Here is a 12,906-nt window from a genome sequence, read left to right as displayed (position 1 = left end):
ATATTTACATATTCATTCTTCATTGCGGTCACTCATATTCTAATGTAGAAAACTGAGGACTATTAATGCCAAAATACTTGATGATTAGCTTTTTTACTCAGTATTTATACTTAATACTTATTCTGCACTTTAATTTGGATACCTTCTGCCCAAACTTTATTTGTACTACCTTTAAATCCATTGTTATACTGCTCATTTTAGCCTAACTTATTATATATATATATCTGTAAAAATTCTGTTTATATTAATAGTCATCTGTATATATATTCATAGTACATATTCACCTGTAAATCTTGTTCACAATACTTGTTATCTATATATTATATTCATAGGATAAATCTATCTGTAAAATTCTGTTTATAATAGTATTCATTTCTATATTTAAACACTACTTATCCATGTCCTACACTTACTGCTACTGCACTTCTGGTTAGACCCGAACTGCATTTTGTTGCCTTGTACCTGTACATGTGTAATGACAATAAAGTTGAATCTAATCTGAATCTAATCTGAAGTAAATTAAGTAAGTGTGACTGTTAAGGCAATGTGTTACACTATGGTAATATTATGATCATAAAAATGTATTGTAGACTCAGTACATGTGTTCAGTGTTTAGCTTAATTCTGGGTGGAAAAGTAAACACATTCCTAATTGTCTCGGCTGGCAGATGAAACCGGTTCAGTACATTGTGTCTGACCATATAAAGACAAAAACAAGGTGGAATCAAACAACTATTTTACTTGATCTGGAAACCGGACATTAAGGCTGGAGATTCAGGGTATATAGACAGACTTACCATTAAAGCACAGTCTGTTTAGAATTTATAACAAGGGCTTTGTCAATTTGTTCAGAGAATATATGGACACGAACCCCCAGATTTAGAGAAGCTACTCCTTAAAGGAGAATTTCAGTCAATTTCAACACGTAGCTCTGTTGTTTGTAAGTTTAGAGTGATGTCAGTAGTGAGAACAACGACAACAATCGGTGCTGTCTACACCGTGTTATCCTCCTGCTAGAGTTAGCACCCAACAGGCCTAATTAAACAGGGCAAGTTTTAAACGTGTTTTTAGCCTCTAAACATGTTCAAAGTGTCACTACAAGTGCCTACCCATGTGAAGTGATTCCCTCCGAGGGAACACATTGAATCTAACTGCAGTAGATGTGACAGAAACACATTAAAGTTGTGTTAATCCATCTCCTTCCTCTGTTCATTTCCTGTTTTCCGGTGAAGTCCACACTAGTCGATTGTCAAACTCATACAATCCAACATTCCAAAAAGTATTTTTCCCACAAAAAAAACGATTTGCTGTTGTTAAGTCCTTAGTAATGATTATGCCGAGACAGGCTGTAACCTGACACCACAGTGGAGCCAGGAGCGCAGAGCGGCCGGCTGCAGCAGGTCAAAAGTTCAAGAGCCCATTATTGCTTAGTTACCTATGCGCATGCAAAATATATCTTGAAATCTTTAACTGCAGCTCCCCCGGCTCCACTGTGGTGTCAGGTTACAGCCTGTTTCTAACGTTTAAAACTTGCAACATTCTTTTGCTAGTTACAGAAAATGAGCCGACTGGCTAGTTAGTTGGCCTTCTCGCTAGGGGTATCAACATACTCTACTAGCCAACTTAGTTCCACAACTGCACACACCCATTAAACTGTACAATTTTGGCTGTTATTATTCGTGTCCCCTTCAAAAATTGCTCTTGAAAGATTGTTGATGGAATTCACGCCCATGCTGATAATCACCTCAATGTGTGTGCATTGTCAAAAGTTATAAACTGACTTCGTCAACTGTTTACAAATGCTCTTAATTGTAGCTTTAAATACAAAGCTAAAAGAATATAGAATATTATAATGTGATGGCTGCACTATGTGGATGAGCATGACAGGACAACTAGCTTACCTGTCCAGTTTTTTCCCAAGGCCGTAGCTCTGAGTAGCTGCCAGAAGAATGTCTATGAGCTTCTCTGCAAGTATCAGAGAGAAACAGAAGCAGAAAGAGAACAAAGTGAGATCAAGATGAAAGTAAAATAATAATTTTCCCTCCACATTCCAACCCAGCTATGATGCCCTCATGTCCAGCACAACTAGACTAGCTGTGATAAATGAGGCAGCTGTGATAAATGAAGCGGAAGGTGATGGACATCCTGCCGAAATGAGGGACATCTGGTAGAATTTCCAGTGACACCTGAACAATCCCAGAAATGAAACGTCATCAATATAGACTAACAGGCAACTAACTTCTTCAAGAGAGTCGTGTATTAGAATGCTTTGAAGAGTTCCTATGGGTGCTCCGTTAAACCCAATATGTACGATTCATTGAGTCAAGACTACAAAGACACAAAAGCCAGAATTGTTGGGAGAGGGATCACAAGGGTTTGGGGATGCAGCCAGGGGTATTCTATGATGGCAGGCTTTTCACCCCGACTTCAAAAGTGGCCGTTCAGAACAGTTAAAACACTTCTTTAGACATGGTTTTACGACACGTAGAAACTAGCTTGTTTGAAGCGGACAGAGGGCCCTATCTTGCACTCGGCGGAGCAAGTGGGTTTGCTATTTCAAGACCGTCCAGTGCCATGTCATTTAAACAGCAAATACACCTGCGCCCATCTTTGTACCCATGGGCGTGAGGTCTTACAGGGAGGTGTGTTCAGGTGAATTCTTGGCGTATGGCTATCTTGAGGCAGCGGGAAGTAATTGTGGCATTGACCAACAAAAACCTGGTGTAAAGTCAATAGCGCAGCATGTCATTGGTATTTTAACAACACATTTGTAAAATGCGCCTAGGCTCATGCACAATGCATGTCTCTCTCTCTCACACACACACACAAAGATTACAAATAAAAATATTAAGGTGCAAATCCGCCATCATAATAGCAATGCTCCAAGTTACAAACGTGCCTGGCTTTTAAAGGGAACGGGAGGTGACACTCTGATTGGTTTATTGCATGTTACGCCCAAAACACACCTAGAGTATGAATTAATGAAGACACTAAGTACAACCCTCCCTTTTGAACCATGAGCCTGCCGTACGAACTCTTCATTCCGCCGTCAAACTAGTGAAAGAGGATTTGGACGCGCCCTGAACTCTCCTGTGCTACGCGCTTCACGCCGTGCACTCAGATTGTTAAAATAGGGCCCAGAGGCTTTGACAGTGCTAGGGTATTTTACATACCAGTGGTTGGAATTTTTTTTGTCTTAACTGGAAAGAAATGCAGTGCAACTCACAATGAGTTGACAAGACAAGAATGTGTAATCATACCTTGTGATTTTACACCAAACGGAGGCAAATAATGACTAATCTTGGAGAATCTTTTGTAATTTTGATCAAGGAACATGGGCGCCAGTTTGGTGAACCTGTTGATATAAAAGAAAACGTGTTAGAACAAGTAAGGATGAAGAAGTGGTACTCATCAATGCATTATCTGTCCAAGACCCGTACGGCCGTGATGTGTATAGATGCACTGATTAATGGTAGAATTCTTAAGAGGATTTAAAGCATCGTGTTCCCAGCTAATCCACAGTCCATCTGATTTCACTTTCACCTAAACAAATTCAGAGATAAGTGTGAGAGAGAGGACAGAGCTGCACATCTCACACAGTGAGGCTGTGGGAAGGGCATTTCAAAGCATCAAACATTAATTAAAACAAAAAAACTAAAAACAAAAATGTATTTGAAGATGGGCATGTCTTTATGGCACCCAATGAACAGCAGCTAGTAACTTCAGCTTCTTGCCCCAGAGCTATGTAAAGGGATATTTTCACACTGATGTTGATGGGTAATAGTCTCAAGACTCAAGAGCCCTAATTGCACGGAACTAGTATGAGGGGACCTCATATGATTTAAAATTAACCTCAGCCTGTGTCTGTGTCTCTAGTGGTGCATTTGCAAAGGATAAGCAAAGTGTAAATTTTACTGAAATGATCCCCCACATATGATTAATCCAAAAGGATTAATTAAGAGAAGTCTACGTCTAATGTCAAGGCTCTGTAAAAACTTTCATTTATAATTGCCAACACATCCAATACTACCCTAACAATGATGCTGATTTGCACAGGACTAGTATTACCACACAACCTTTTTTTGGTAAAATATGGTAGGTAATTTGCAGTAGAATTTTTACTTGACAAATTAGAGACATGGCAGACTTGCACGAGATTAAGATCACAGCGAACCTCCGTCTGAAACTTACAAATTACTAGAGGTCCCCAGGTAATACTAGTCATTAGGGATAAAGAATCTTAGCAGCAACAAGGATTCTGCTGGAGCCCCTTTCATCCACATGAGCCAAAACACATTTTCTGGCTTTTCTTGGCCTAGAAGGCACCCATTTTGAAAAAATAAAATAAAATAAAATCACATTTCTACTACATAAGTGACCCAATTTAAAGATATATTCAGCTTTCCAACTGTGAAATATCCCTTTAGGTCTTGCCTGTGTCCACATGTTCCTGATTGTCTTTTGGATTGTGTTGAGTTCTCTGCCTGTTTTGGACTTTTGGCTGTAAGTATATTTTCTTATAAAACCATTTGAACTCTATACCTGCTTCCTCCGCTTCAGCTTTGCACATGGGTCCAAACCTGCCTTCCTAAAGTTATGACAACTATCAAATTTTTCTCACATCATGTACAGATTTTAAGGCCTTTTATTATCAAATGTCATAAACATGAGTGCATATAGCTGCCGTAAATGAGAAAAAAATCCCATCCAGCCCCTGGTCTGGGCCAGAGCTGTATAAAACAAGTCTGGACTGAGACCTGAATGTTTTTTTAGAGTCTGGCTCCGTCCCCGGTTGGTTCCAGTGGTCCTTGGCTGCACGTTAAGTCAAAAAACATTTACGCGTTAAAAGCAAGCATTTTATGTTCTGAAAATCTGTTTCTAAGTATTTAATAACTTGATGTAATCTGCAACAGAGTTACACTATAAAACCATTATCCTTTTATAAAGATATACTCTAGCAGTAGCAAATGTATGAAGATGTATGTAAACAGTATAATAGGATAAAATAACATGATAATTTACTTTACATGAACATAGTCCAACTGGCTGGTTACCACCAATAGCTCAACATTACATGTAAAAACTAAATTACACAGTTAAGTGTATTCTGTTAGTTTGTTGTTTCACAGCATTAAACCTGTTATGCTCGATTTAATCTTCACATCTGTCTCCATTTTGGGGGATTAGGCCTTAATAAATGCCTTCACAGTTGAGCTTTTTATAGCACAACTGGACATGAACGTACATTTGTCTTTTGCCTTGTGCCAAGACCCCAGGGTGAGAGATTACAAAACAGACATTAATGCCATTAATTGTCTTCAGACTTCCAAATCCCATGTGACAAAAGAGTTTAGTCTAAATCAGTGAAAATCTGACAATGGTCAGTAACAAATAAGAGAATATGAAAACTAAAAACAAACAATTTTTTAGAGAGAGGACACTGTTTCCAAAGAAACAAGCCAGGTTACAAAGCAACCCCACAGTTTTCTATACAAAACGGGAGCAGGAGTATTTCCAAATCTCTGTTTTAGGGGCTCGGAAACGCCAGAGTAGTGTGGACGGGAGGTGTAAAAGTAGCAACAGATATATATTCGTTTTCACACCAAAACAAAGTAGTGTAGATGTAGCCCAAGTGTTAAGCCAGGACACCGATTGTAAAAGTCAACTGCTGAAGAGTTTTTGACAGGAAAAACTCTTTTCACGTTTTGAAACACTATGCGTGTATAAAAAAAAAAAAGTCTCCCTTTGGGATGAAGAAAACAAATACTTAAAAATTAATCAGAAAAGACATGAGATTAAAAGATCTGAAAAACTTTGTATCGAAATCAGTTAATGGTTTTGCTTGGAAAAGTTGCACAAAAATACATTTGGCTTTAAATGCTAATATAATAGGTTTACAATTTTGAAAAATAAAGCCTACAAAAGGAAAACCTTGCAGTGGAAGAACTGAAACAGAAGGAAAAATGTTTCTTTAACCGAGTCAACCCGTGCAGCTTTGGCAGCTTGTTTCCTTTATGTGTAGTATCACATAATGAACCGCAAATGAGCTCTGATTTGGTAACACAAAACAGCTGCTAATCAGTCAGTGTTGGAAGGTCTACAAAATAATTGAACGAAACATGAGAAACACTTCCAACACAGTTAGGGAATCAGCCACTAATGATGCATCGTGCTTTTCTGATCAGAAGCAACAACAGATTAGATCAAGACTTTCTTATCTGCTTTTCTACTGTCCTCAAATGACGGAAGAAAGTGGAACAAACAGGATAAGAATGCAATACAGATACGGTATTTCTTTTAAAGCAGCAGGAATTTATAAATGACACCTCTGTTACGGTGCATTCAGGCCAAAAAAAAGCGATCCAGTAAATTTTTGCATGATTGTGCGGCAGGGGGAACATGTCAACAAAACGGCCAATTTGTGTGACGTCCTGTTGTGTTCTTTAACCTTCCAATGTAGAATGAATAGACTTTATATTTTACAATTTCTGTTTTCAGTTGGATCGTTTGGAGCCTGACGTTTCTGACCGCACTTGAAGGCAGCTTTGTTTCACAGGAGAGAGAGAAAGAAAAGAGACGAGCGAGACACAGCGCGTGCTTTGTTGTTGCAGGAAACATTCAGCTAGTACACAAACTCAAGAGCACTTCAGTGCTTGTGTTTGGTGTTTTAAAACTTTCTTGTGGCAGTCGGACCGTCTGACGGCGGCAGTGCTACACACTGCGACCAAATGGTTGCATCTCGCGACAAAAATTTGAGAGTTTTTACATCCAGTCGCACTTTTTTTTTTTTCAAGCCAAACATGTAAGGGGTGCGTCAATGAATCTGGAATCTGTGGCAGGCCAATGAGTGTGAGAAGGATAGGGAATGGCCACTGTAAGTGGATAATGTGTGGAGGGTCCTAGAGGTAATCGAGCGCTTAAACATCTGTTTGAAGGAGACACAGACAGATATCACAACAATAAGCAAGCAAACTCGTTATTCCGCCCTGCAGCTATTGTGCTGGTGCCAGAGTCTACAATGTCACAGTAGGATGATAATTCAGTCAGAGGTTTGTGTGGCGAAAAAGGCTGAACCCACCATTTTCAGGAAGACTGGCTGTGAGAATTAAGCTGGTTGAGGTACTGTGAGGAGACAAACTCAATGAACTGCTACTGTTGCAGTCACTAGCCAACAGTGCAAGCATTTAGCAGTTTAAACAAAATCATAGCCTTAAGTATAGAGTATGCTGTGACATGTTAATAAATTAAAAAGCAACGCCACTACCGGTTGCAAAAGCGGGACCTGTTAGCCCTCCTCTCTTTCCCTCACTCTGTTTACGTCTCAACCCGGGTTGCGCTCACCTTCGGTCGGCGGAGTTGTGTTGTTAGACCTCGGCAGTGCTGAAGTGCATTCACTGATTTATTTGCATGATTTTTAAACATCAGTCCCGGAATTTCCCACATGCTGCTCCCTCACTTGGGCGAGAGAGGTAGAAATGTGACAGCAGAGAGCGGGGACCGCTTGTATGAAAAAAAATACACATAGGATGTTAAATATATAACTATTTACCACGTAAAACCAAATAGTGCTTGTGTGAATGTTGTGAGCTCCTCTCTCTCTGGCTCCCTCAGTAGTCAATATTCCCCACACTGGGTGTTAGATACTTATTTAGCCTAGATACTCCCCATTCCATGGAAGTTTAAAAGTTTGTAAACAACAAAAAGAGGGAGAGCCTGTATGAGGCAATAATACAGTACACTGACAATAATAACACTTTTTTTGCATTTCTGAATGTGCATTTGTTAAGCATCATTCAATTAAAATGTGACTGTGAACTAAAATAAAACAGCACATTGTAGTGTCTGAATTTATTACCAAAGCATTAATCAGTAAAACAGTTAACATGGGGAAATGTGAGAAATTGCGTTGCAGGTCAATTTAAGTTGTACGCCCCTAAACTTTCTGCCTGTGCCCCTACATTTTTTAGTTAGGGGCTCTAGTGCTCCTAGTAAACGAAAGTTAGTGTGGAGCCCTGGGCTGGCTGTGTGAATTCTCACCTGCACCACCTGCTGTTAGCTGCAGCAGTCCAACCAGCTGAGCAAAGAAAGCAGAATAAATGGGTCTAGGATGTCCTGGGCCTTTTACCACTCTTTTCTCTGGAGGAAAATCCTCTCTTGTTATTTTAACATGTCTCAATCTGGACTCTGTGAGCACACTTCATTAGCGCTGCTGTCTCAAGGCCTTGGTGGGTTTGAGGGCTGCGTGTCCCTGGTGCTCTGAAAGTAAGTGGGTAAGCGAACCGGCCAGAGGTTTTCTCACGCACTGGGACAGCAGCAGAGCAGAAGAGGACAAAAATAGTTCCGCACCACACATAGGCCCATTCAGACCACTGCATCTTTGGACTCATTTAATACATAGTGCTGAAAACACAAGAAGGGGAAGGGCTTTCACGGTGTGGGGACTTCTTCAGTTTTTAATAATGCAGAGGCAGAAAGAGAATCTGTCCTCTACCATACCACTCTGAGCTCAGAGCTTTGGATGAAATAGAAGTGATTGACTGAGAATACATGATTTAGGCCAGTTTTTAACCATGCTGTGGGTGAATTAGGTTCCCCGGAGCACCACAAGCACAGTGAGTGGAATTTATCATTGAGCAAGGTAGGCAACTGCCAACTAAAAGCATAACTATAGATTTATTATGATGGTTAAATAAAAGATATGAGACTATGTTAATATTTAACATCAAACAGTGAAACAGAGTTATACATTAGCTATAAAACTCCCTTAGCTGTACTAATTTTCTGTTGCCCTCTTGAAACAAGCTAATGCATGTTTATAAATGTCAGTTTTTACCCTCACATAAATCATAGAATAAAATAACCTGCGATGACTAATGAAAAACCGCGCTGCCTACAGTCAGTAATTTCTTTTATATTACATTATTATCTGTTTTATTTTACCTTTCATGTTAGCTTACAGGTGCTATTTTACTACTGATATTTATTTTTGCTCCAGCTAGTTGGCCAGTGGGCAGTGCTTGGTTTTTGGCTCAACTTGGTTACAAACTTTCTTATTTTACAGATAAACAGTAAGCTAAATATATCTATCTGAGGCAAAAAATAGCCAATGCAGCAACAGAATCTTTATTCATATTTGATGCCTAGTTATGGACACTGCATTAAAGAATCCTCGGCTCTGATTGATTGTATCTTTAGGCCCAATAGAAACTTGTAAATGCCTTTTGGGGAGGCAGAAGAGCATTGTTTTCACAGATTATCTGTCTAATGTGCTACTGTCAAGATAAAGAACCTACTGAACTACTTTAAAACATGGTGTGTAATTTGTAGGGATGGCCAAAATTGAGCCTCACGAACCTTCATGAAGCATTTTCTTTATCTCCTGAGCCCACTAGATGGTGCTCTCTATTTAACGAAGGGCTGAAAGCACACTGATTTACCTTCAGCCTTCTTCTTTAAAACAAGAGCGCCATCTAGTGGGCAAAGCTTATTGAGGCTCATCTGAGTACCATCACATTGTAAAGTCATGGCATTAGTAGGCAAAACAGACACCTATGGACCTAGCTCAAAAAAATAAAACTGAATGCGGAATTATTGTTATTATATATGTCACTTAGAAAAAAGACACCATGGTGGCACAGTAATACACCAACCCAGTCTCATTTTGTAATCTTGTCTCAAAGGTCCCATGACATGTGCTCTCTGGAAGCTTTCATATAGGCCTTAGTGGTCCCCTAATACCATATCAGTAGTCTCTTTCCGCCTTGGTGCAGAATTACAGCCACTAGAGCCAGTCCCACAATGAACTTTCCTTAGAACATGCCATTTCTGAGTCTGTAGCTTTTGAGGAGGGGGGGGGGGGGGGGGGGGGGTAACTTTGCCCCTTATGACCTCATAAGATTCCAGATCGGCCCATCTGAGCTTTCATTTTCTCAAAGGCAGAGCAGGTTACCCAGGGATCGGTTTACACCTATCACCATTTATAGCCACTGGGGGACTATAGGCAGGCTGGGGGGACTCCTATTAATGTTAAAAAGTGAAATTTTAATGCCATGGGACCTTTAAACTGTTGACATCTTGACATTTTTGAAAACTAAACGTCAAATGTGAAGAACCTAGAAGAACCCAAGCACTAATAATAAAACCGGTATAGGATAGAACAGTGATTGCACTAGGGTCAAACTAATTACAGTGTATGTAACAATTATGATGATGTCTAACATGCTGCAAGCTCACTTTCATAGCATGTACGTATTCTTACTTTGGATAAATGGCTGTCATCTTGGCAGCTGCAAAACCAGGCTTACAGGCTCCCTTGCTGAGATTGCCGTATTTTAACATCAGCTCCAATGGCCTGGAGACATGGAGGAATAAAGTCAAGCAATGATTCAATTTCATAAAATACATAGTACAGCAAATACTGTAAATAACAGTAGGGACAACTCATTAATGCCGGCCCATGCACCTTATGCCATGATTGATACAACAACACACCAATGCATATAAATAGTAAAAATGTATACTCACAGACTACCATCCAGCTTCAGAAGGAACCCTTGCTTATCATACACTAGAAAAATACAAATAAATAAGGTAAATATAATGACATACTGTATCATAGTTATTTGTACGACATTGAAGTAATTTAATTACAAAGAAGTTAATGGGTTTCTGTACTAAAATAGAGGAAAGACACCTTTTTGTCAACAATATGAGTAAGAGCATTTTTGTATACTTGACATAACATTACTTGGGATTTTGTTATCCCTCAAATGATGAATCATAAACTTGGAAATTGTAAATACAACAGCAGGCTGACTTGGCCAGGTGATTGCTTTTGTACTTTTGTTTTTTTTCTGTCTCTGTCAGTCTTATAGAACAATATATATGCACGTGGGTATGTTGCTTCTGGTAAAGGTGAGACGATGGAATACAATTCAGAAAAATCAGTTTCAGTGTATATCTATTTGAAGGCTTATCAAATACCATTTACAGCTGAATTAGTCTGGCTACCAAAAGGTTACAGACTTATAAAAAGGCTTATGTTAAATAACAAGCATTTGCTTGGCTCTACATAACACACACTTTTCTAATCAAGCCTGGACACACAGGGTAGCAGAGGCTCAGCACCAGGCTCAACTCCCCCAACCCTTTTATGAACTTTGAGTAAAGTCTTCATCTCTAACAAGCAGTGTACAAACATGCAATCCAATCATCTCCCAAATTGCTAGCAAATGCTGATGTGCCAAAGGTATAAAAAAAAGTAATTTGCTTAGTGTGTGTATTTTTAGAGAACGTTAGTTGCAGCTAACAGACTGAAAAGAAAAGAAAAACTATTAAAAAAATTTAAAGTATAACTAGGTTCCGCAATTGAAACTTTCTGGATTTTAGTGTGTAAGATGTAATGCTTTTCTTCTTTAAAAACAGTGAAGGGGCAGTGTGGAGGGAAGATCTAGGCAACTAAAACCACTAATGACACATCCTGTCTCTAAGTAAATGGACTGGCTCCCCCATCTGGTGAGAAGAAGTGCCAAAGTGGAACAAAATTGTCATCCCTTCAACAAACATTAAGCCACCAGAAAATACAGTATTACAGCTTTTGCCGAGTGAAATCTAAAGTATTACACAATTATAAAAACCTTACACTTAAGGTGCAAAACATTGGCCCAGATGTGCACCACTATAAGAACAATGTCACCCTCACACCTTTTGAAAAACAATACACACAGTGATCTGCAAAACACTAAACAAACTTGTATACACTAGAAACAGAAGTATATCATAATGTCACTGTTTTGTCTGTCATATTACCCCCACCTATGAGCCAATCTGTGAATCGTAGCCATCAGGCACGCAAACACACAGCTGCTTAACTGTAGACACACCAATCAGCTTTAATAAATATAAATAAATAAATTAAAATGCAGTAAGTCTAGTATTTTCTGATGAAAACTGGCACCTGTTTTGTTGTGATTCTTCATGTTGATATGTTGACTGATTTGGGTATATGGAGAGAAATAAATGATCTTTTCTTCAGCAGTGGTCTTGTGTAGTGTTTGGTGAACTTGTATATTTGCACTTTCTCTGTGTACTTCATTTACAGTACTCTAATCACTGAGAAGTAGAATGGCTAAAAGTGTTTTAGGTCCACAACAGCAGTGTGTAACTGGTTCAAACTGAAGTAAGTCATATGAAAACGTGTGTGTATTAGGGTTTTTTTTCCCGGGAAACGGGATTCCCGGGAAATGATGACTATTTCCCGATTCCCGGGAAAGGTTATGACGGAAAATGGGAAATAAAATACAATTTAGAAAAAGCAAGGAGTGCGTGTCTATTGTTGTCATGCGGTTAAGTTGATGCAGGCGCCAGTGCCGTACCGTATTAGGAAGGCTCGATACATTCATTAAAGAAGAAGAAGAAGAAATTGTAAAGAAGAATAAATGTGACTGGGAGTGCGGTCCATGTATGTCGAATGTCATGGCTCATTATGTAATAACTATCATTATGACAGGTACCTTCTGGATTGCGCTGCTCTAGTCGCACAAGCACCAAAGCCCACTGAAATCTTCAGCGGGCCATCATGACAAATGCTGCTGAGGACAGCTAAGAGACTAACAGAGTGTCTTTTCTTTTTGCCAACCACTGCCGTGATGAGGAAAGAGATCAAGAGAGCAACAGTGCATCTTCAGAGGCAGTAGATGGGACGTCGAGTGTGCAAGGGGACGCTCCAAGTCCGACTGAAGAGGTCTCGACTCAGAGTGAAGGGGACCTAGCATTACATCTGCAGCAAGCCATTTTAATGACCGCTGAGCCAGCCACAGAGGAAATGAAAGACGGTGACGTCATTAAAATTCTAAACAAAGAGTTTTCCCTCTTCGAGACCACCAACAAGAGACCCCCCCCCCCCCCC

At 39.6% G+C, this 12,906-nt stretch overlaps 1 protein-coding gene across 3 annotated transcripts in view; it reads right to left on the bottom strand.

Annotated features, from left to right (window-relative positions):
• The window catches only part of st3gal3a (ST3 beta-galactoside alpha-2,3-sialyltransferase 3a), a 44,782-nt gene that overhangs the window by 24,115 nt on the left and 7,761 nt on the right, over nt 1-12,906 (bottom strand). For all 3 annotated transcript variants that reach the window (XR_004333553.1, XM_032526270.1, XM_032526271.1), the window contains exons 3-6: nt 10,524-10,566; nt 10,258-10,350; nt 3,260-3,354; nt 1,901-1,964 (exon numbers count right to left, since the gene is read on the bottom strand). Coding sequence is in view for 2 of the 3 variants with exons in the window: in XM_032526270.1 (XP_032382161.1) it covers nt 1,901-1,964; nt 3,260-3,354; nt 10,258-10,350; nt 10,524-10,566 (295 nt within the window). In the remaining variant the exon portion in view is untranslated. The remainder of the gene's footprint in view (nt 1-1,900; nt 1,965-3,259; nt 3,355-10,257; nt 10,351-10,523; nt 10,567-12,906) is intronic.

The sequence above is a fragment of the Etheostoma spectabile genome, chromosome 9, assembly GCF_008692095.1.
Source record: "Etheostoma spectabile isolate EspeVRDwgs_2016 chromosome 9, UIUC_Espe_1.0, whole genome shotgun sequence".
In the NCBI taxonomy this organism is placed as follows: Eukaryota; Metazoa; Chordata; class Actinopteri; order Perciformes; family Percidae; genus Etheostoma; species Etheostoma spectabile.
This window is presented reverse-complemented; position numbering and strand designations above follow the sequence as displayed.